Here is a 25,710-nt window from a genome sequence, read left to right on the forward strand (position 1 = left end):
ATTTTCCCGCCATGATGAATGTTATGTGGTGGTGGGGGTGCGTCATTTTAACAAGTTAAAAAATTTCATGCAACTTTCCCTCCAATTCAAGGATGGGCTTTGGTGTCGTGTGTTTTGCAGCTTCCACTCTTGAAATTTTGAAATTTCTCTTTCTTTGTTTGCTTTTTTAAAGTTGTTAGAAAGTGTATTGATTTTTTTAAAAAATATTTTTTATTTAAAAATAAATTAAAATAATATTTTTTTATTTAAAAATAAATCATTTTTCATTTAAAAAAACTCATATCAATCCAACCTGGATGAAGTTAATTTTTATATTATAACTAGAGTTATTATAATATTATTAATTTTAACATTTAATATAAACTAAAATAAAAATAATATATTATAATTATTTTTTAAATATATAAGTCTAGTAACAATACATATTAAAATAAAATATATTTTTTATATTATTTTATCTTATTTATTATAACCAAACAAAATACAAAAATAATTATTTTTTTTGGTATATCATTATCAAATATAATTTTATTTTGATTTTTTCTTCTTTTTTTTTCTGTATCTATTTCTATTTTTCTAGAACTATCTAAGAAACAAGTTTACTAATTAAGGAAAAAATGATCTTTATTTTTTAATTTGTCAAGCTGAAGTCTTAAAGTTAGATAGGCATTTAAATAGCGTGAAGCTAAAATTAAGAGATTTGTGTTCATCTTTCATGAAGCCATGAAAGACGAACATAAGGAAAGGTTGATGCCATGCAAGGCAACATGTAGCTAGTGTCATTGCATGACAATCACACTTGTGAGTTTATAAAAATGCATAAAGGCAAAAAAGCTTTGAATAATAAATGTATTGACAGGGTAAGCAAGATGCAAACACTTCACGACCAGAGTACAAATCCAGAATTGTTGTTCAGGGATTTAGTTATAAAAAAATAGTATTGATTTCGATGAGATTTTCTCTCCGGTTGTGAGAATAAAAGGATATGGAAACTACATTATTGCATGGTGGCTCAACAACTAATTTGGACTCAAAGACTGAATAACTAGATTGTCCGATCAACAAAGAATTATGGTGGCAAAAAACCCAATTGTTATATGTTTTCTCATCATCAATTCAAGATTTCATAATATGCTTTTTCTATTTTAAAACAGCAGGTATAACAAGCCAGGGATTCAGTCTATGATGAGGAGTTTACATAAAAGAGCTTCAAGCTGGAGCGAACTGGACCAGGTAAGTTGCTTTTTTTTTTTTTTTGCTGTATATCATTTGTTCTACCCATGAAGTTTGTCAAATATATTAGTTCTAGCCATTAGATTGATGAAATAGGCTGTGGGGATTAGTTTTGAGACCGGTATAAAAACTGGATTCAAGAGTTGCGTTCCATAAATCTAACAATTCTTCTTATTCATAGCAAACTCGAAAGTTGTCAGTGGCGAATGCGGGACAAAATATACACTGCAGATCATTTTTTTTTCATGAAGTTAGAATGGTCAAAAAGCTATGCTTGGCTTAGTAAATGCCAGTAAAGTGAGTTGAGAGATGGGATCTCATACCAATCCAGCAAAAGAGATCGGACAAGCTAGTTCATCCAATGGAATAGGTTGACAGCTCTCACTCCCATTCAGCAGACTGGACACGGAGCCATCATACCTGCTATCCTCCTTTAGTACATTTGATGGAGAAAACATAAGAGGATACTGACAAGCCTGTACTCACTTTTTATTATTATTATTATTGTAAGTATTCAAGTTAGTTTGTATGTAATAAATTTAAAAATTAATAATTATATAAATCTTTAATAATTTTAAAATTTATAAAAATTAAATTAATAAACTCATAACCTACTAGTTAAGTTGCAGTTTTTAGGGTTACTGCCGCTGCTTTCTTATATGGGAGCTTGGACTGTCTAGAAAACAAGCTAGACAATAACCTCTATTGCCTCGGATGTCCTGGATGCTGAAATCCTTGCACCAAAAAGCTTCCATCTGCTAAGAATCACTGCAACTGTAAAGAAAACTTATCACGCAAATTTGCAGATAGTCTCTTAGCTTCTCCATTTTTTTTTTAATCTGGTATTATTTTTTTTCTGGATTTTGCATCTCTTTAACAAATCAGAAACAAGTGGTCAATAATTATGCTACAAAAGGATCCAATTGAAAAGAAAAGGGAGTTTATGAATAAAAAAAAAAATAGCACTCCTCCATTGTAAATCTCCCGCACCTTTTAATTTCTTTTAATAATTAAGAATCAAAATTAAAAAAAATAGCACTCCTCCATAGTAAATCACCCGCACCTTTTAATTTCTTTTAATAATTACCTAATTATCTAAAAGCCCACGAGTAATTCCAATTTGGAAAAATATAATATGATTATATTCTATGCAAATAAATCAATCATATTACAAGAATTTATTATGTTCTTGTGGATTGAATCGATCATACTGTAGAGACTATAAGTGTTGTATATCAATGTCACGTGCCTGATTGCAGACGGGGTAGCGAGTTCTTCCTAACAAGCTCTTGTCTCGTCTCTCTATTTCCGTATTTCTTGAATATTTAGTTACGAGCAGCTGCAAATTAAGGCATGCGTGCTTGAGAAATTAATTTTCTTTTCCCCCCCTCTTTAAATTGAGTTTAGCCACAGCTACGATGTCAATCATAAGAACAACCAGTAAGCCTTGGAATCAAGCCTTTTTATTTTATTAATTAACCAATCCAACAATTTCTATTAATGAATCGAGAAAATCAACATATATGATATTGTCACAAGTTTTATTTTCTCGTCAAAATCTCCAGTTTTTATGTGATAGTTTAGTCCTGTAGAGTCAGTCATTTTACTCACCAATTCACTTGTGTTTATTTATAATTAATTAGATTCATTAACCCAAAAAATTTCCAACCAATCTGTTTCACTTCCCAGTCAAAACAAGATGTTCATTAAATTTATTTTTTTCCCCTTAAACCCATCAAATTCAAAGTCCAAGTAAACTCCAGATTGCAGTCAAGATAAAACCAGTCTATGTTCTACCACCAAAATAAAAAATAAAAAATAAGAGTGCTATTTGTAATTGTGTACAACTACAGAACCGTCTATATCATCACTGCTGTTTAGCTTTCATGACTTGATGCTACTGTCAAGGTTTTTTTAAGATTAATATGGGTGTTATGCAGCTCAATTAATATGATGAACTTTAAAATTAATATTCATATAAATTTTTAATTTTTTAATAATTCTAAAATTTATAAAACTCAAATTACTTCATCCTTTTGTTCCTAACTTGGCTATTTCCCCTTACTATATATATTCAAAAAAAGAAAAACTTGACTTTTGAGAGAATTGAAAAGGTCAATTGTCTAACAGCAACAGTGCTTTGACATTGGTAAGTACCAAATTAACCAAGTACAGAAGGGATTTAACAACGTTTGAACTAGTCTTACCAGTGTTTTACAAGCAAAGCAAAGCTAACCCTTTCGTGAGAGAGAAAGCAAAAATTAAAGAAAAAATTACGCACCAAGCTGTGCTCAAACAACATCCCCCCAGTGATATGCTTGAATACTATTCTAGTATCATTTAATTTAAACCAATTGCTCTCAGATTTATCGGATTTTAAACCCTTTTTCCAATAAAAAAAATGTGGCTTAATCTGTTCATACAATCAAGAATCATTTTATATACTAGCAGTTCACATGCAAATTCATTGAGAACACTGTGTTTATATCTTGAAAAAAAAAAAAACAAGAACAAGGCATATAAATGGCGTTATAGTAGAAATTTTTGGCACACAAGAATGATTAAGGACGGATAACAAGTGAGCTGTTAGAATTTTTCTGTTTCAGATTTTATAATTAATCTATTAACATCAACCGTGTTCTGTAAATTATTTCTTAAACCCACTGGCCTCCATGCGCGTAAAACCAGTTGATCTCTTCGAGCACTCTTTAACAAATAACCAAACAAATGGTTGCATTGATTTCTCTCACCAAAAATTCAAAGGGTGACTGGACCGTTGAGACTCCGACTCCCTCGTTTTTTATGATATCAAGTGATACGTATGAATCCTGCAGGGAATTTCAGCTGCAGAAAAGTAATCAAGGAATTTATATGTCAAGGCTCGAGAATTAAATACAAGAAAAACAGTCCTCCATCCAGAAATTGCCAGCAACATTTCCTCGTTGGAAATAGAGTAAATTATTCTCCAGCACCTGGTTTTGAATGCATTTATAAATGAGTCCTTTATATTTGAAAACCTATAATTTAGTCCCTTAACCCTTATGGCCCACTGTCTTATAAAAACACTTTATTTTTTCTAAGAATTTGAAGTAGAAAACGGTACATTTGGGGTATAGAGAATAAACTAAAAAATGTTCTGATCAGACATATAAATCGTCAGCAGTCAAGGGACTAAGATGTGTAATTTCAAAGAAGGAAGGATCAGATTATGATTGAATTCAAAATATAGAGACCAGAGAAAAATATAATCTTGGAAATAGCATGCTGATTTCAGGAGTTCTGACAATCTCCTTGACTGTACGGAATCCCCGTCAACCAGAAATAAGAAAACCCTGCCCATAAAAGCTTTGTATTTTTAGTTCCCAAAAAATGGCTCCTTCAACTCTCTCCCTCTTAATACTCTCTCTACTGATCTTCCTTCAAAAAGCAAACAGCAATAAAATTACTTGCCATAATCCATGCCTTAGAAACAAACTAGAGGTTCGATTCCCTTTCGGATTTGATAATAATAGATGCAGCTATCCAGGTTTCAATCTCTCATGCAACGATCTCCAGAACCAGATTATCCTCAACCTCCCAAACGCTGGCAACTTCACTGTCCAAAACATCAACTACCGCAGCCAAACAATAACTATAACGGACCCACAAAATTGCCTTCCGAAGAAATTCATGGACTCTTCATTTGACCTTTCAGGATCTCCTTTCATTCCTGGACACTATAATCGTTCCTTCACCTTCCTAAACTGCTCATCAAATTCTACCACCACTGTATCTGGGCTATGGCGTATTGATTGCCTCAGCAACGAAAACTTCACTGTTGTGGCCATGCTAACAACTAATTACGAGTCGTTTCTTTACATGCCAGCACCATCTTGTACAGAACTGAAGAAAAGAGTGTTCGTTCCGGTTCTTCGGTCTCGTTGGTCAGATAGTGAAACCAAATTAAAATGGAATGAACCCTATTGTCGACGGTGTGAAGAAGACGGCGGGACTTGTGGATTCAAGGGGGATACTGGTCTGACCATTGAATGCAAAGGTCGACGTAGCAACGGTATGTTTTTCGATCAATTTTAACAGTTGATCCAATAGTCGATTGCAGCTATGGATCAAGTTTTTCATGATCCACACGTTACCCTGAAATGTGTGGATCAAAAAATCTTAAAGAGGGAGTTGCGACGGTCAGTATTTGTCTGTAGAAGTTTCTTCTAATTAAAATTTTAATTTAAATCTTATAAGTTATATATAATACCATGAGTATATTACATGTACGATTAATTAATTAAATATAGGGCAAAATGATGATGATTTTAGGGTGATTTATTTTTTCTAAGAATTTTTTGTTATTTTTTATCATCAAGAGATTACAAGTAGAAATTGCAAGATATAAAATAAAACAGTACTTTATCATAACTGGGATTTTAAAATGAACTAAAAATTCACATGCTGAATATTTTAAACAATTAAACAAGTCTAGTTTTTTAGACGACTCTTGATCGAGTCTAAACTTAATAAATTTTAAATGAGTCACCTTTAAACCTCATGTTTAGGCTTGTTATGAACATGAACCAAGCTTAAATCTTGTCAACATTAGATGAGTCGAGCTCGATCGCATCAAATCTTGGTTTGGCTCTACTCAATTTACAGCCGTAAATGCAATTGCATACGTGTCAATTTGATCAAATGCTAGTGGTATAGTTTTTGTATGACCAAATCCTACGCTACGTACGGCAACATTCCCCATGAGAACTAGTCAAGGAACACGAAGGTTGACTCTTTAATTACTCAGAAAACCTTGCATTTTGATTTCTTGTTTTTTGTGGTAGAATCTTCCTGTTCTTTGGTCATGAGATCAATGAATGTCAAATTCTTGTATGTTATGTGGAAATGGTGAATTTTCCAAAAGTCATACATAGTTTTTTTAAAAAAAAGAATAATTCTTGTGGAAACGGTGAATTTCCCAAAAGCCAAATTGTTTGATTTTTTAAAGAATAATTCTTGTGGAAATGGTGAATTTCCCAAAAGCCAAATTGTTTGACGCCGGTGCTAAAACTGCATCAATATCAATGGAAGGAGAATTAGAGAAATGAGGAACAACATAGGAACTGTGATTCCCCATTGTCTTGGAGTTGCTTTGATTTTATTTTTTTTCTTGTTGAGAAAGAATATCACTTGAACATCCGTTGCCCCTGTTTTTCTTTTAGCATTAAATGGCCTTCATTCACGATTTGGCTTTGATAGGTCCTCTCCCAAGAAGTGCAAAATATGGCATCGTACTGGGTGCTGGAATACCAGGACTGCTATGCATCGTTGGGATTGGTTCTTACCTGTTTGGCCGACTCAAGGAATACAGCGGTGGCAATCAACCCACCACCGAATTCTCCACCGCAATTGCTCCACAACCAAGCGTAGTAATTACTGGTCTTGATGCACCAACAATAGAATCTTACCCCAAAACCCAACTTGGCGACAGTGGAAGACTGCCTAAGCCTAACGACAACACTTGCCCTATATGCTTATCTGAATATCAGCCCAAGGATACACTGAGGACTATCCCTAACTGCAGCCATTACTTCCATGCTAATTGCATAGATGAATGGCTTAAAATGAATGCAACATGTCCATTGTGTCGGAATTCGCCAGATGGGTCATCTGTAATGAGGCAACATGTCCATTGTGTAGGAATTCGCCAGATGGGTCATCTGTAATGACCCCTTCCACTCCCTTGTCCTCTTCGTCATCCTCATTATCAACACCAATGCCATAGATGATGACTGGTTATATTATACAGGGTATTTTTTGCTAGGTTTTGATGGTCAATCGTACATGTGTATTGCTTGATGTGTGTGTATATGTATCCACGAGTGGTGACCAATCATGGATGTACTTCATTTGATTTTAGTAAGTTTTATATGAAATACCAAAGAAAAAAGGTAGAGGATATATCATCACACTTATTAATTAGTAATTTTGTATGTGATGATCTCTAAGACGATCCTAGATATCTATGTTTAATTGATTATGAATTTAATTATAATGCAAAATTGTGCATTTTATTTAGTTAAACTTTCGATTTCGGCCATAAGAATTATGTGGTGGCAATATTCAGCAAAATACATGGAAAACCAAGCTTCTGGCCCCGGTGCCTTAACTATCATCCTTTCACAACATAAATTAACAATTAAAGCACATTGCCTTCAATGTTACAAATTTTGGGGATTAGGGCATCGTGATTTACTTAACCATGGTTTTAGCCACTCTCTTGCTGGTTTTTGTGCCAGCCTCGGAGACAAGTAGCGTACCATGTTCTTGCGACGAGGTGAACTAACAATTGAACCCATGTATTTCTTACCTCATGAAAACCATGGCTGAGCCACCCAAGATATGTTGTGATGGCATTAAGCGTCAATCCAAGTACTGAAACAAAAAGAAAAATAGAGATTGGGCCTTGAGGCCGCAGCTATTATTTCATAATGTCATTTCTCTGATTTGAATCAGTGGAGCAGGAGCAGAAATGGACGAGCTTCGGACTAGAGTTTGGCCCAGCTTTAACATTCCGAGCCCATCTAGGTCCAGTCAATATAGCCCAACGCGAATAACCACAAAATTATGGAACCATCACTACGAACTGAAATTCTTTCTCGCAAGCATTGAAAACGGTAATCTCTCTTCATAAATTCAATATTTCTAGTTAAATTTTCCATGTTTGATTGTTTTAGCTTTTAATTTTCCTTTACTCTCTGTTAATTTAGATGGCATATACCCAGGGGTGGAACCAGGGAGGGCAAGCAGGGGCTCAGCCACTGCAAAACATTTTAAAATTTTCTATTTTTTTATTTAAATAAATAAGTTTTTTAATAATATATATTATTATATTAATTTTGACCTCCCTGTAAAATACACTTGGCTCCGCCCTGCATATACCATTTCAAATTCTCTATCATTGATTTAATATCTAATCTGGACCTTACGATGGCTGAAACTTCTGATTTTCTAAAATTTTAAGAGTTTCAGGACCCCTTTTTTTTAATTGGAATTGAAATGTTATGGAGTCATGATTTAATTGCTAAGATAACACTATTTTTTATGATAATTGTGTTGTTTAATTTTCTTTTTGATTGCTACAAAAAAAAAATTATGATGAGTGTATAATATTTTGGTGATTATAATTTGTATTCTAATTTTGTTGTTTACTGATTTCTGATAGAGGAATTCTGTTCTTTGTATCAATGGCTTGTCTGTTTAGTCTGTCGACAAGAGCAAACATTGTTAGACGAAGATATAATGCATCGTTTAGTTACGTTCTCAATGATGATCGCAAACATAATTCCATTGACGAGGGTCCTTCTTTGGAAGGAATGGGTAATTTGTTTCAGCAGAAGTCATTTGGAAGCAGTAGCAACAGGTTTAACAATAATAACGATTCAGCTGTGTTTGGTTTCTTTCACAATAGAAGATGTTCAGATACCGGGGTGTCTTTTTGTCGACATATGTCAACAAAGATTGGTGCAGCGTCGGAAAAAATTGAGTTCATAAATGATGTTGCTGATGTTATCACAGACAGGACTGTTGAGGCTGCTGCTGCTCAGGCACCAGCAATGGATGAAGTTGCTGCTGCTGCTGCTGCTGCTGATTCTTACTTTCCTGTTGCTGCTCTCCAGCATGTTATTGATGCAGTGCATTCTTTCATCGGTTTCAACTGGTACTGGGCTATTTGGTTCTGCTTGCTAATGTATACAGTTCATTAAAAATGTTAAAACAGTGATTTAGGAACACGGACAGTTCAAAAATTGAACGGAAGCTTTGGCCCGATACCTAATCAAAATACTTTAGCTCCTTTCCCTCCAGAATCATGCTTCATAACAGAAGAATTACAATTTAGTGATATCCCAAGGAGTGTATGGTTGATGCAATGAGCAACAGGAGCACCTCGATTCCTAACACGTCGCTCAATGTTTATAACCTGGGTTCATAGATGATTCTAGCATTAGAAACAAAATATTGTTTTTGTTCCTTATTGTGACCATGCATGTATTAAATATTTTTTTTATTAAGATGGATTTATTTTGACTAATTAACAAACATATAAATTTTCAATGATCCTAATTTATATGAAACTCCAACAATTATATGTATAAAATATTAAAATTCTTAATATCGTCCTTTTGTATCTGATTTAATGCTCTAAATGTCGATTTAATGCAACCAACAAGTTAGGCACTATAATTATATTTTAATCCTAATAACTATATTTTAGAAACAAAATATTGTTTTTATTTCTTATCACATCCATGTATGTATTAATTTTTTTTATTAAAATAGATATTTGAATTAACTTACGAGTTTTTCAAATAATTTTATTGGCCCTTAGGTTAATAAATATATAAATTTTTAATAATCATGATGTTTATGAAACTTAAAATCAATAATTTTTTAGGATCGAATATAATTAAAATATACCTCTTGAAAGTATATGCTGAAAGTATATGTGTTAAATATTAATATTTTTAATGTTGTCCTTTTACATCTGATTTCATGCTCTAAATGTTGATTTAATGCAACCAACAAGTTAGGCACGATAACTATATTTTAACCCTAATAATTATATTTTATTTAACAGTCATGCAACTCTCTATTGCGAAATACAAGTTGCAACCATTAATAAATCAAAAGAAATGAGATTTGCCCCAACAAAAAAAGTCAACGAAAGAAAAGGAGAAATCTGTCACGTTCCCGGCGTCTTTAAAATTAAAAGTCTTGATGTCCTTGCTGCACGCAATGGCAGACCAAGCAAATAAATTTCTTTAAATTGACGATTGTTCAAAATAATGGCCTTGGTCCATAGCCTTTTTTTTAAAAAAAAAAACTACTAAAAATATTTAAAATATTTTTTTTTATTTTCTAAAAATAATTTTAAATTTGTGTAAAACACTGTTTAAAACGCAGCATGGATCACCGCCTTGCTTGGTCAGCGGTCATCCGAAAAAGAGAGAGTTTAGAGAATGGTCCAGGGGGCGAAGTATCCCCTCTTCCACTTTCTATCTGCCTAGCTTCTTAACTTGGTAGATGGAAGGTTATCTAATTCACGGGGTTAAAAGACTACCATAGTTGCTTGCTTTATGAAGAATAGATCTTTGTAGAAAAATAATTAGGAAGAAAAAATGTTTTTTTTGTTAAAACGTTCTTTTGATTCATATCATTTTTTTAATAAAATATAATAGTTTGAAATTATGAATCAATATTCTTGCACACCAATAATAATAAATTTGAGAGAATTATATGAAATCTTGTAATAAATAAATATTTTATTGATATTCAATATTAATAAGCAAATTATTTTAAAAATTCTACATATTAAGCTAATAGATATTTGAACAAAATTAATGAGCAAATTATTCTTTAAACAATCAATGATCTAATTGAAAAAGATTTTTTGTTAGTTTTTTTTAAATAAAGTAGTGATATTCAAGAAAAAAAAGCTAGGTATTTATGATCCAAAATAAATGACATGCCATCCATCGTTATTTAAAAAGTTAGGTCCACACGCTTCTTTTTAATTTTGTCAGAGATAGATGACACACCATCTACCCTTATTTAAAAAGTTAGGTCCACATGTTTGTTTTTATTTTTCTAAAAATAAATGACATGTTATTTACTCTTTATTTTTTATATGTAAATAACCCATCATTTTTTGGTTGATTTTCTAACCATCAAGCAAGGGTCTAAGTTTTTAAATCGTAAAATCTCAATCTTCAACTTGTTTTTACTTGAAAATACCCTAAAAACATCTTAGAAACTTCAATAAACCCATTTAAAACCCTTCAAAAGCCTATAATCACTCTAAAACAGTAAAATCAGATAGGGTAAAAAACTATTTCATGAGTCTTGATTTATTTATTATGACATTATTAGAGAAAAACATTATATATATCAAAAAAAAAAAAATTCAAGATGAACGTGTTGATACCAAAATCTACTATTTTAGTTGCAAGAAAGTGGTCGACCAACCACTTTCTTTATTATTTTTTTTATGGTGATTCTCTTTCTTCTGAAATTTTAAATTTTAAAGTGTAAAACAAATTAAGTTTAGGACTAGAATGCAAAACTCTCAAAACACAAGGGTCCAAAACAAAAAACTCTAGGGACCAGACTGTAGTTCTCTATGCCCCATGAATAGTAAAACAGTAAAAAGTTTTTTACCATGATAAACTTGGTCCTTTTGTTTTGATTTTTTAATTGGTAAAACTAAATTATATTTTGCAGGTATCAATTGATGCTAGAACATTTCTTAGCATCGCGAATACATCACTGCACGGTGATTAAAATACATTGTTAGGTTTAAAATCGGGTCAAAATAATTTCTAAGAATGAAACTGACAAGAAGAAAGAGTTAAGGGTTACAACCGTACATTGGTCGAGGACCTTTTAGTTTCTCTGTAATGGTCTGATAACCTTGCAGGTCAAGGAAGGTTGCAGCTTGCAAGGATAATCTAAACAGAATAAAGATTTGGGTCTTCTTCGGGAAAAACGATGTGTTAATTGGATACAACAATTTCAAGTCAAACTCTTGACGAGAAGATAGGGTTAGAATTCTTGTGATTTGGTTTTGTCCAAGATTTTTTCTGCTTGACTTCTGATTTTATTAAACTAGGATTAAGCTGTATTGTTTAATTGAAAAGACTTTACCATAATAAAAATATATATATATATAAAAAACTGGTAATATTTTTGTTAGAGAATAATATAAATCATAACTTAGAGTCTTACTTAACAGTTTAAACTTTTAGGTGATATAGTTTTTTAATATGGTATCAGAGTTTTGATGACCAAACGGTCACAGGTTTGAATTTCACTATCCTTATTTATTTGATAAAAATTAAGCATAAGATAATATTAGACTGTGCAAGTTTCAAGCTCAAAAGGCTTTCATTTGAGAGAATATGTTAGAGAATAATATAAATCATAAACTAGAACCTTATCTAACAACTTAAATTTTTAGATGAAATGATTTTTTGATAATCTTTTCAACCCCAATTTTTATTTAGAAAAAAATCAATTAGTAATGAGGCGGTTCTTTGATAATCTTTTCGGCCGGTTTTCACCTGGAAAAAAATCAGTTAGTAATCGGGCATGCGACTGGTAATAATTAGAGCCATCCGTGCGCAATTACTTGAAATTGTTTTAGCAAATTTATTTTAATTTTACGTGGTTCCAAATTTTTTTCAGTTGAAAGTTTCTTTGGTGCTCCGAAGCCAATTAATTAGTTGCATCAATGCGAAAAATAAACGATACAATAATATTTACTATTTTGGTTTTTCCCGGAATTTTGTCGCCGAGGGTAACTAAAATGGGCTAGACAAGTATTAAAATCTACAACAACAATGATAATTAAACACAAACAACATATAAAATTAAAAACACTAAGCTGTGAAGGGGTTTTGCTGAGCTAAATGCATTTCAGCCCCAGCTTGGATTCATACAATATTGTTTTAAAAAAATTTGATTATAAAACTTTTATTTTTGATGATTTCACTTTTTTATCACCAAATTAAAGTTCACCGGCTTCCAATTTGTTGATGAAGGGCAAGTTGAAAGTTAGGAGACCAAATTATATATTTTTTAAAAAAATAATATCAAGAGAAAAAAAAGTAATTTTTTAGATTCAAATGGTAGAGGAAGAAGATCTTAGCAGATATCAATTTTAACCATTAAAATAATTATTATTGAAATTAACAAGTTTTATTAAATGAGATAATTTTTTATTAAGATGTTTTTTCACCTTAAATTGTTTAAGAAAATAGATTTAATATCGAGAAGCTTTGGAGTTTTAGGTTAATATTTTGTTTTTGGACCACTTTTTAGTTGTTTAAATGCATAAAACGATTCACATGTGTATTTGGTTTTTATTAACTAGTGTTTGGGTGTGAAACACCCTTCCTTTGATTTTTCAATGATCCTCTGGTAGTCGAAATCCAGAATATATATAGGAGTCACCTGTAGTTTTTATTTAAAAAAATACCAAACAATTGTCCAATTTATCAACTTACCAACGTAAACCTAAGCTAAACGACTCATTTGTCTAGGCTTTTTTTACTAGGTGTGTTGGGCCCTGGATAATAAATCTAAGCGTCTGGTTGTTGGTTATTATTTTTATTTAATGTTTTTTCTTGAATTTTATTTTAAAAAAAACATTTTTTTTAATTAAAAGCCCCTTTCACTTGGAACTTGTTTTTTGAAAATATATTTTTATTATTTAACTTGAAAAAAAAGCTTGTGTTTGTTAATTTGGTTTTGCCTAAATTTTTTTTAATGCATTTTTATACATTTCATTTTTTTTTAGATTAATGTGGGTGTCTGGGCCAGTTTGCGCTCACCACGACTAATCCCACGAACTGTAAAATTAACGATTATGTAAGCCTCCAGTGGCTATCATATGAGCAACTAAGGACTCGAATCTGAGATCACAGAGAGAACAAACCCCTTAATTTTAAATTTTTATCACTTGGTCACCACCTAACTCTTTATTTTTTTTATTTTTTTGATAATCTGGGGTGTCCGGACCAGTTTACACGCACCATGACTAATCATCGCACCTAATAAACATTCTGCAAGCCTAGTAGGTAGGTAAGGCACCGCAGGGGTGACAGACGTGCACGCTGAGGCTTGAACCCAGGATACATAGGTAGAGAAACTCTACCACCTAACTCTTTTTTTTTTTTATTTATGTGGATGTCCAGGTCAATTTGCGCACGCCATAACTAATCCCACGGCCTACTGAACACCCTATAAATTCAGTGGGCATGTAAAACACCGCAGGGATGACAAGCATGCACATAAAAACTCAAATACAGGAACAACGGAAGGAGACAAGCCCCCTACCTAACTCTTTATTTTTTAGATTAATGTGAGTGTCCGGGTTAGCTTGCGTGTATGCGTGTACCAAAACTGATTTTATGGGTTCTAAAATTAACAATCATATAAATTTTCAGTAGTTATTATTTAAATAACTAAAATCTCAAACTTAAAATTATAAAAAAAATAAATTTTTTATTTTAAATTCTTATCACTTTAACACCTACTGCTATTTATTATTTAAACATGCGGTAGTTACACAGGTAATAGAGAAAAGAATGTGACATGCGGTGCATGTTGCTAACAGAAGATGACATGTGGGCCATGTTCTAGTAAAGGCCCAATTATGATGGATGAGTCGTGTATCACTCATCATTTAATATTTGAGTACCAGTTATTTACAAGAGTAGACAAAATGGATGGCTCTGGACAAAGCGTTTGCATGGGTGATAGATGCCTGGATTTAATAATATGTTTTTAAAATGCTTTTTTATATATATAAAAATATATTAAAACAATATTTTTTAATTTATTTTTTAAAATTTATTTTTAATACCAAGGCTTTAAAAGGATAAAAAAAATAATAATAATTAAAAGTAAAACAAACTGAATACTGGCCAACTTGTGTTTAGGCAGCAATCCCAAAAAAAAAAGGGTATTAAAACCTGTACATCTCAGATGGCATGCTGGAGGGTGGATGGTAAGAAGAAGTAAGAAATCATCCATGACTAGAGGTTGAACAGGCAACAGGGAAAGGAACTCCTTGATCGATAATCCCCTGACTGAAATTTAATTAATTTCTTGACTATGTCATAGATGGATGAACGAAAGATCAGTTGTTGAAAAGTATTTTCTTTGAATTCAAATAGCCCTTTAGAGAGAGAGATGTAGACTCAGCCAGGGATCCTTACACGCGCCGCTTCTCGATCCGATTGGCGGTCAAAACATCAATGGAGCTCCCAGCAGTTTGACTTTTCTTTTCTTTGTTTACTTTCTGTTCTATTTGATTGATTTTAACATCTTGAACGTTTGCCTCCAGAAAATTCACTAGCCTTGAGATATGGGTTCATCCTTTGACTCAAAACCTATAATAAATGGATCTAAACCAGCATGCGAAGGCTTAGGAATATCATCAAAATTAACAAAACAAAACAAAAATGGAGAAGTCGCAGTACAGCTAACACGATCATGCAGCAGCAGGATCTTTAATTTCTGATTGGAAAACTCCATGGCAGTGGATTAAACATCTAATTAAGAGTTTACGGATCAACTCCATCGATCTTTTCTTGTCCTCATCCAATTAAGACGTTCAAGTTGTGTTAACCCCAAGGAAGTTTCTTTTAATTAATTCAAATATCCCTGATCAAGTCTTCTATCCATGTGCTTCATATTCGCTTAGAGTTTGCTCCAAGAAATAGAAGTCATCCCTACCCCTTTCGTCAATCCCACAAGCAATTGACTTTGCCAGGGATCGTTGCAAGCATGGATTCTCGAATGTGCATGATGCTAAGGAAATGAGCTGGTGTAGACTAGACCCAAAAAAATAAAAACAAAAACTTGCTGACCTAATAGACGGGCGCACAACTCTTTAGATTTCCTGGGAGTGGATAATAATTTTAATGAAAATCTAAATTAAATTTTATCTTTCATTCTTTTGGAACTAGAAAATTTAATAGTTAGGAATTAAATTTGATTAATCATGCAACTGTTTGTATCCCTAGTCTCATTATATAATTATAATATATGTATATGTATAGGGGTGAGGAATTGTGCTTTTAAGCAAGAATCACTTTGCTCTCTCTGCTTTCCTTGTTTTCTCTTTGCTATGAAGTTTTGTCCCTGTAATAATTAAGAAAGCTTGAGAAAGTTTTCTAGTTCTTATGCGTCTTTTCAGAGTGGTGTCGTCGATTTAGCTCTAATATAGGGTACAGTCTTGACAATAATTTTTTTTTCCCTACCTCCTTTGTTTTGGTTTGAGATTAAGCAAATAAATACTGTATACATATCTGTAATCTAACTTATTTATACATTTCTATATATTACTCTCTTATGTTTGTATTTTATAGTAAATAACCTGAATATATATTGGTAAAACTAAAGATTAAAAGAAGAATAATTCTCTTAAACTAGTAAGGACATCGTAACTCGAGCTCCACATGTGCTGGAAAAGGCTCCTTGTTATGCAATTCAACATTATCTTATTTGTAAGATAACTGTGATTGTTTTTAAAAATATTATTTATTTAAAAATATATTAAAATTAAATTTTTATTTTTTAAAAATTATTTTGATGTCAATAAATCGAAATTACTTTAAAATATCAAAAAATATTAATTTAAAATAAATAAATAAAAATATTTTTAAAAAATATTTTTAAAAGATAAAAATAAGGAACAGGAGTGCCACTATTCTAGGTAACTTGCAATCATCGGTTTGGCATGAAACAACGACTCTGGACACAAGCCAGACAACCAGAGAATGTGAACTGCATGAATCCATTGATGGCCAGCTAGTAAAACAGAAGTTTTTCTTGTTTGTTTGTTTTTGTATTTAAAATTATATTTGAAAAGATGTTAAATTGATATTTTTTTAATATGGTTTATAATTTTAATATACTGATATAAAAAATTAAAAAAAATATGTCGATACACTTTCAAATAAAATATATTTTTAAAAAATATCATATATTACAATATCAAATATATTATAATCTTGTAAAACCCTTCATCAAAACTACTAGCTAAAAACAAATTAGAGCTGGACTATAAAGGCAAGATTTTATGTATAACTTCCATCAAGGATTGTACCTTGTATTTTCCGAGCAAGACTCTAAAAAATTGTAAGCATTTTTATTAAATGGACATGGAAAATAGGAATATTGCAAGCATTGTTGTGCCCCACGCACTTGAAAACAAGAAATTGCGGGTACAGTGACAATTTTAAAAATTGAAGGTAGCTAACTACTAGAAATGTATAACAAAACTTGATTAATAGCACCCCCAGCTTCAAGAATTAGAAATTGACTAGATACATGACCTTTGTTATATTACAGGACGGTAACATAAAAAAATATGTGGATGATGCTAATTTTTTAAAAATATAAAAATATAAAATTTGAGTTATTAATATAATAAAATATATATAAATAAAAAGGCGAGAGCTATCCTACATTATTCTTGAAATTAATGAAAATTATATAGGAAGAAAACCAAAAAGAACAACAAAACTTAATCTGTAATTAAATAAATATTAAGAGATAAAACCAAAAAAAATATAAACTAGAAAGAAGGGAGAAAAAACAAGTAAACTTAAGAAAATCTTCTAAATTTAGATTAATTTTCAAAACTTGCAACTCATAAAATCCTGATCTGAGCTCAATTTAAAATTCAATTTTCAATAAATTTAATGTTAAAGTATGAAATTAAAAAAATATCAATTAAAAAAAATTATCTTAGCAAAATTAAAACAATCAAAAGAATTAGGATCAAATCTAATATATGAAAAAGAGAAGATGAAATTACAAAAAAATAAATAAATCATAGTAAATAAAAAATAGTAATCAAAACAACAAGGGCCAAAATTAATTATTAAAAATCCTGAAAGAAGATAAAATTAAAAATAATTTTTATTTTTATAAATTATTTAAAATAAAAATAAAAATAAAAATTATAAACATAGACCAAATATAAAAAAAATAAATTAAAAGGTTGATTTAAAAACTTGGAGGGCACGTGCAAAATTCAAGAGGGGGATAAAAAAAAAGGGTTATCAACTCCAAACGAGAGCCCCTCCAACCGCATGCATTACCTAGACATGGAGAGGCTAGCGATTCTTTGGAGGTTTGGCATGGTTTATAAGTTGATTTGCATGGTAAAAAGTCATATTTTTTAAATTATATTGGTTTGCGTAAAAATTATCATAATAAAATTAAAACAGCTCAAAATTTTATCGTGCATTTTATATAATAAAATTACTTTGTAAAGTAATAAAAAAGTATAATAATTTATTTATTGCATTAAATTATATTTTTATTTGTTTGTTGTAATATATTTGGTTTTGAATTGAATTTTTTTTAATTTTATTATTTAATATTTTTAATTTTTTTAATTACAATATACTTGGTATTGAATCCTTTATCGGTTTAGTGTTTTTTATTTTTTTATTTAATATTTAATTTTGATATTATTTATTTTTTTAATTGGTATTTATTTGTAATTGAAATTGTTTTCATCTTTATTATTTGATTTTTTATATTAAATTTAATTTTTATTCTTTTCAAATTTATATTTTTTTTATTAGCAATTTTTTTAAAAGTTTATGCATAATTATTTTGGTTGATTGAAAAATTTGAGTTATTGTTTTTTGAATTTGTTTTTTATACTTTGATTCAGCTTTATAATTTATATTACAAGTTTTGAAGATTAGATTGAATTAATTTTAATTAAATTTCGTTTTATTTATTATTATTAGATAAAAATTAATATATTTTTTTAATTTTTTAATAAAATTATCATCGTATTTGAATACGATTTCATTCATGTTAATCAACGAGGTTCTTTTACTAAAAATAGATGACTAATTATTTTGAAAAGTCAAACTTACAAATTTTTCATTTAAAAAAAGAGAGAGAAGAAATTTAAGAAAAAAGATTTTGTGATTGAGATTTGAGACTTTTTTAAAAAAAGATTAAAAAAATATAATAATATCAGTTAAATTACTGAATTAGTCTCCCAAAAAATCTAGTTAACAATAACTCAGCAACTACAGACCCAGTCCTCGTCGCTCTTCTCCCTGTCGTTTTTTTCTAAATCCTAAAAAAAGGAAGAAAAATTTAAATTATTTCCTTTAAATTCTTCTTCCTTTTGCTTCATGGGTCACCATTAGCCATCCACCCACCTTACGAAAGTCAGTTTAAAATCTTTCTCAAAATCCACATCAACATTCCTTCTTTCCACTTATACTTCCACGAATACGTAGAGAATACATACGTATAGAGAGGAGAGACAGTGATCGACCGAATGGCGCCGAGGAAGTACTTGATTGAAGTAGAGAAAGCAAAGGAGGCTAAGGATGGAAAGCCATCGATTGGTCCTGTGTATCGTAGTCTTTTCGCTAAAGATGGGTTTCCTCCTCCGGTTCCTGGACTCGAAAGTTGCTGGGATGTTTTTCGGTGAGAAAATCTTTCTGTTTGCTTCCTGAGAAAATTCTGTAGAAAAAGGGTTAAGAATGGTCAACTTTAGCTGTTTTACTTTTTGGTATTTAGTAAAAAGGGATTATTTCTTAAAGTTTGTTTGTGATTTGTCCAGAGTATATTCAGTGATTCGTTGAAGAAAGTGGATTCTTTTTTCTTTTCCTTCTTTTGGTTGATATTTAACCCTTTGTTATTTGTTAATTATGTTAATAATATTTTGTGGTGGTTTTTGCAGGATGAGCGTAGAGAAATATCCAAATAATCCAATGCTTGGTCGTCGTGAGATTGTAAATGGCAAGGTAGTTATAGTCTTGTTGCTTCTTGCCATGTCTTTTTGTGTATTTGTTTTTTCGTTTTATTAACTCTCAATTTGTTGTCTTTGCAGGCTGGTAAATATGTGTGGCAAACTTATAAACAAGTTTATGACGTGGTGATCAAAGTTGGAAATTCAATTCGAAGCTGCGGTGTTGAACCGGTGAAGCATTAGAACTGGATTTTTTTTTTAAAAAAAAGGTTGTAATCTCTGTAATCAAAATTGGGTTTCAACTTATGTTTAGATTTGTGTTGGTTATTTGTAGGGTGCGAAATGTGGTATTTATGGTGCTAATTGTGCAGAATGGATTATGAGCATGGAGGTAGTTTCTTCTTTTCTGTTTGATTCCCTGAAAAAAAAAAAAAAAATATCACAACCTGTTTAATTCAAAAGGAAATATATATATCACAACCTGTTTAATTCAAAAGGAAAAAGCTTCGAGAAGGAATAATGAATTTTGCCATTGTGTTTAGAGTATACACATTCTTTGCTTATGGTAGTTTTTTTGGTCAAATATTGGTTTTTATAGGATATCCTCTACTCCAGTTTCCACCCTCTACCAATCATATGCCATTTTGATTTTTACTGTCTATGGGATTTGGATTAGTTATAATGTTGGATTACTTCGCAAAAATATTCTTTATGAAAAAAAGTGGTTCGAGAGACCCTTTTTTAACTTTTGAGTTAGGGAACTAGTCATTAATTTTCAATACTTGATGCAAAAATAGACTAAAAGCCTTCTGATCGTGATCTAGTTATTTTTAAGCTCTTTTGATTATCAATCTGTCTATTTGTTTATTTAATGGTTTTTGAATAAAAAGTTTTGTTTGATAAGCCCGATGGGCTTCCTCATCCCTTGCTGGTTTTTTCTGATTTATTGTTTCTGTATGATCATGGTTTGCCTTCTTCCTGTAGTTTCTGATTAATGCCTGCTAAAACTGATGCAGGCCTGCAATGCTCATGGGCTCTACTGTGTTCCTTTGTACGACACATTAGGTATGGTCTTCTTCTGCATAGATGTATTTGGCATGCAACAATCATTGGCTAACCTGCAATTTCATGCACCCTTCAACATCAACGCCAATTAGTGCTTACCTCTCTCAAACCATGATCTAGGTGCTAGTGCAGTGGAATTTATTATATGCCATTCAGAGGTCTCAATTGCCTTTGTTGAAGAGAAAAAAATTTGTGAGGTATGTGTTTTGCAGCCTTGCATCCAAACTCCATCAATTGATGACACTGCTTCTCTTAATGGCTTCTTGAAATTATTATCCTTTTTGTCGGTGTACTGTTTCTTTAAGAATCATAATCTTACATGGTGATATTGTTCTTATGGATCTGTGGTTTCCACTGTCGTTTCAGCTGTTGAAAACATTTCCTAATTCTACACAGTACTTGAAAAGTAAGTTAATCTCCTTCACAATTTTTTTTTGTTTACTCGCGTTATTAAGAAATGATTTTATCATATATTTCCTCATGCAGCAATTGTGAGCTTTGGCAAGGTTGCTCTCAAAGAGCAAGAAGAGATTGAAAAATCTGGCTTGGCAGTATATTCTTGGGATGAGTTTTTAAAACTGGTAAGCTAGTCTATCATAATAACTTTGTTCCATCTATTTATTGTATCAATAGCAGTAAATTTTGAGCTAGAAAATGCATTTTAAGATAAGTTATTCTGTGAATGGTATTGTATCCCAAATGTTTATGTGGAATTTTGTGGTAGCAAGCATGCTTCATGACCAGTACCGTATTGTATCTCAACTGTTACCTTGCAAACTTGAGACGTAAATCTGTTCGTACTTTTCATGGATGGGTGTCATCTCCTTGATTTGCAATTTGCAAGAAATAATTCTAGTATCTCACTGATTGTTTCATAAAACACCAGTAATAAAGCATGGATGGAGTTTTAGATCAATCTGATACCATGGCAATTTATTTATCTAATGTGCATTGACATTGATTAACCACTATACAATGCCTTTTCTTCTTAGCTTTTAATATTTATTCATAGTAATTGATTTTGATTTATACTTAAATGAGACCAATGAGTAATGGTCTTTGTATATGTTCCTTGCAGGGGGAGAATAAACAATATGAATTCCCAGTGAAGAAGAAAGAGGATATCTGTACAATAATGTATACTAGTGGAACAACTGGTGACCCAAAGGGAGTGCTGATTTCAAATGACAGCATTGTCACTCTTATAGCTGGGGTGAAAAGGCTATTAGAAAGTGTGAAAGAATCGGTAATCTTCCTTTTCTCTTATATTCTTGGGATGTTATAGTTGCAAGCAGTGTAAAGCTTAATTTGTTTGGTCCTTTTTCTACCCAATAGATACACTTGACTCTTTTACAATTTGCAGTTGACTTCAGAGGATGTATACCTTTCATACCTTCCCCTTGCTCATATATTTGATCGGGTGATTGAGGAGTTATTTATTCAACATGGTGCCTGTATAGGGTTCTGGCGAGGGGTAAACCCTTTTGCTATTTTTTTTCTTTTTTTCTTTTTCCCTTTAAAATTGGAATGATGCCATTGCCAAGTATGCAATGGGTGTCCCCAATTTTGGTGGTGATTGGGATGGTAAGACTATCAGCTGCACTAAAGAAGCATTCAATATGATGAAATGTTTATTGTCACAAATTTACAGGATGTAAAATTATTGATTGAGGACATTGGGGAGCTGAAACCAACTATTTTCTGTGCTGTGCCCCGTGTTTTAGAGAGAATTTATTCTGGTAGATTTTCTCTTCTAACCAACCATTCTTGAAATTTTTGCCACCTTTCATTTAGTAGCAAAATTTAATTATAGTGGCATCTGAGCGTGGATTAAAGTAACATTTGCTTTGTGCTTGGATGGTGCTCCAGGCACCATAAGAACTGAGATTGGGTTTATTTGGAATGCTATCACTACAATGTTTCATTTGCATGCTCAAATGAATAGATAAAATACAGCCCCAGAATTGTTACATATCTTCAACTTGTTCAATTTGAGGAATGGACCGAGTTAATTCTTTGAATGTTTTTTTCTTTGGTGTCATTATATCACAAATTAAAAGCATATTTATTCTGTCTCCCACAATAGCACTATCATAACTGCTGTGCACATTTTCAGGCTTGCAGCAGAAAGTTTCAGCTGGTGGTTTTTTGAAAAAGACATTGTTCAATGTAGCATACTCACAGTAAGTTCTATTCCACACTCCAGTACTTGTTTTGGATAACAATCCATGATTGGGTTTTCTTTTTGAATTTCATAGTCATCTCTTAATCTCAGAGAAAGAGATAGAGATTTGTCCCTTTTTGTTGGTACATTTGGCAAACTGTCTTGGTGGGATCACAGGACTACCAAAGTTTTTAATTTTTGTTTTTTACAATTTACTGCAGCAAATTCAGTTCTATGAAGAAAGGGATTGCACACCACAAAGCATCTCCAATCTGTGACAAAATTGTCTTTAATAAGGTGATGATTCTTCTATCCTGATTAACTCAAGATCCAAACCTCATAATAGTATTTGTTATAAAATTATGCTTACTCAACTCTCATTGGCTCTGTATCTTAGGTGAGGCAAGGGTTGGGAGGAAAAGTGCGGCTTATTTTATCTGGAGCAGCACCTCTTTCTAATCATGTCGGAGCTTTCCTGCGAGTGGTGTCATGTGCTCATGTTCTGCAAGGATATGGTACGTTGTCCATATTGTTTGATGCAAGCTATACTAGTCTTCTAATTCTTCATTTTTCTTTTGCTGTTAGATTATTTGTGGTTATAATTTACTGATGCCAGGACTTGAAATATTTGCAATTGAATGGATGCAGGTCTGACTGAAACCTGTGCTGGGACTTTTGCCTCACTACCAAATGAATTGCCAATGCTTGGCACAGTGGGCCCTCCTGTACCAAATGTGGATGTCTGCCTAGAATCTGTTCCTGAGATGGGATATGATGCTCTTTCAAGCACCCCACGTGGAGAAATTTGTATTAGGGGGAAGACCCTTTTTGCAGGTTACTATAAACGTGAAGACCTCACTGAAGAGGTCCTGAATGATGGGTGGTTCCATACAGGTTTTCCTATATCCTTCCTTTGTTGATTTTGGATGCTTATAATTTTTTTTAGTCTTACCATTTTCATGATGATCTTTTCATCAGGGGATATTGGTGAATGGCAACCTGATGGAAGTATGAAAATTATTGATCGCAAGAAAAATATATTCAAACTCTCACAAGGAGAATATGTTGCTGTTGAAAACTTGGAGAACATTTATAGTCTTGTATCTGATATTGATTCGGTACGCCTTTCTGATGCTTGGGATTTTTTATTTTCTGAGCATGTCCACGAATGTGATATTTTCTGAGCATGCTTTCTATTTGATTGACACTGTTATACTGAAAATGATATTTTTTTAACTGTTGACTAGGAAATATCTTAATTTCTTGATGGCTAGTCCCTTTCATAAATACGGCACTAATTAATTCTAATTTTTCTAAATATTCATGTATCATGTGAAAGGTTTAGTCTATTATTGGCGAGAGAGATATCTATTTGCTTTAGTTGTGAATTTACAGGTTTCCATTGCTTGCTTATGCAATCATTCCGTGTTTTAATTTCAGATATGGGTTTATGGGAACAGCTTTGAATCATTCCTTATTGCTGTTGCCAACCCCAATCAGCAAGCACTTGAACATTGGGCTCAAGAGCATGGTATAGGTGGGGACTTTAAATCCCTTTGTGAAAATCCAAGGGCAAAAGAGTACATACTCGGAGAGCTCACCAAGATTGGGAAAGAAAAGAAGGTTCCTGCTGAGTTTGCTTTTAGTATATCTTTCTTTTTAACCTATTGAACGAGATAGTTTTCATCTTCTAGAGCTAATTGAACAGTTTTTGTGTTCCTAAATACCACTTTTGGCAGTTGAAGGGCTTTGAATTTATAAAAGCTATTCACCTCGATCCTGAGCCATTTGACATGGAGCGTGATCTCATCACTCCAACATACAAGAAAAAGAGGCCCCAACTTCTCAAATACTACCAGGTATCCCTTTTTTATATTTTGGGGGGGTCAATGAGACCTGTTTGTATTCCTTCTAATATGGACTGTCTTCATTTCAGTTTATCGACTGAAATTTGGACTGGCAGTGTCATAAATCACCATGTTTTCCCCCCCTTGTGCAATATAAGCAACATGGTTAACTATCTTGATGGTCATAGATGTTGGTTCTCACCATCCTGTTTAGTGTAGGCCATGCATCGATTCTTTAAAGAACGCTCGTAATCTTTTATTTGTCAATGGCAAATTTATTTGGTGGAAAGTTACTAACTCAAAATTCTTTGCACAGAATGTTATCGACAACATGTACAAGAGTGCAAGCAAGCCCAGTGCCTAAGAATTAACTTTATGGATCTTGATAACTTCGCTATTCAGCAGGATCAATGATGCAATTTACATTTTTGTTTTCATATTTTTTTGTTTGTGTACATAAAGTTATTTCTATTTATAGAGCTTGCAATTTGTATTGAAACTGGCATCTTTGCTTTGGATGACAATGGAAAATGACAGATATTTTTTTAATGCCCTCGGTGAATGAATGTTATATAAACTTCATGATCGTCTTTCTTTGACCTAAGTTGGAATGATTGGGTAACGTCCATCCCAATCACATCACAGAAATTCCTTCCTGTACGCTCGAGCCATGCCAGCTTGAGTCTCAAATCTCAGGACCAGCTAACCCAGGAAGGCTTAGCCACGACGAGGAAGAGATTGTGTTACAAGTTATTTTTTAAAATAGTTTTTTCTTCAAAATATAATAAAATGATTTTTTTTTTCCAACTCGCAACCATTACGTATATCCCTAGTAAATAAATCTAAAACGATATATATATATATAAACGGCCGTTTCTTTAATGTTGTTGAGGCCCCAATCCATGGTCAATCTTTAACTTCTAGATGCTTAGCCCAACCTTTCTAATTTTTATACTTTTTCCAAATAAAACACTCCCGCCAAAAATCCAACCGCTAGCTTTAATGGATCGATGCCGTATTTACGTATGTCCTCTGTATCTCAACCGTCTACGTCCTTTTCTGGAAAACCCAACTCACCTGTTAAAGTCCTGCCTTTTCTAGACAGTACAGATTTCTCT

The 25,710-nt window shown here is 32.1% G+C and overlaps 3 protein-coding genes across 3 annotated transcripts; all 3 read left to right on the forward strand.

Annotated features, from left to right (window-relative positions):
• The first annotated feature begins 4,546 nt into the window (after positions 1-4,546).
• LOC105124262 (RING-H2 finger protein ATL20-like) lies at positions 4,547-7,290 on the forward strand. The gene is made up of 3 exons (XM_011024201.1): positions 4,547-5,284; positions 6,472-6,873; positions 6,924-7,290. The coding sequence occupies exons 1-3, from the start codon at positions 4,603-4,605 to the stop codon at positions 6,995-6,997; spliced, it is 1,158 nt and encodes a 385-aa protein (XP_011022503.1). The 5' UTR covers positions 4,547-4,602; the 3' UTR covers positions 6,998-7,290.
• A 436-nt stretch (positions 7,291-7,726) lies between these two features.
• Positions 7,727-8,978, forward strand: LOC105124431 (mitochondrial inner membrane protein OXA1-like). The gene is made up of 2 exons (XM_011024451.1): positions 7,727-7,889; positions 8,438-8,978. Exon 2 carries the CDS (start codon positions 8,460-8,462, stop codon positions 8,976-8,978), a length of 519 nt encoding a protein of 172 aa, XP_011022753.1. The 5' UTR covers positions 7,727-7,889; positions 8,438-8,459.
• Positions 8,979-18,835: 9,857 nt separating this feature from the next.
• LOC105124263 (long chain acyl-CoA synthetase 4) lies at positions 18,836-25,181 on the forward strand. The gene is made up of 19 exons (XM_011024203.1): positions 18,836-19,251; positions 19,508-19,571; positions 19,658-19,747; positions 19,851-19,907; positions 20,533-20,581; positions 20,702-20,778; positions 20,948-20,987; positions 21,068-21,162; positions 21,660-21,827; positions 21,945-22,055; positions 22,233-22,320; positions 22,698-22,764; positions 22,967-23,042; positions 23,143-23,260; positions 23,394-23,639; positions 23,724-23,863; positions 24,186-24,368; positions 24,485-24,604; positions 24,909-25,181. The coding sequence occupies exons 1-19, from the start codon at positions 19,100-19,102 to the stop codon at positions 24,954-24,956; spliced, it is 1,989 nt and encodes a 662-aa protein (XP_011022505.1). The 5' UTR covers positions 18,836-19,099; the 3' UTR covers positions 24,957-25,181.
• The last annotated feature ends 529 nt before the right edge of the window (positions 25,182-25,710 follow it).

Source organism: Populus euphratica, unplaced genomic scaffold (assembly GCF_000495115.2).
Source record: "Populus euphratica unplaced genomic scaffold, PopEup_1.0 scaffold4.1, whole genome shotgun sequence".
Lineage (NCBI taxonomy): Eukaryota > Viridiplantae > Streptophyta > Magnoliopsida > Malpighiales > Salicaceae > Populus > Populus euphratica.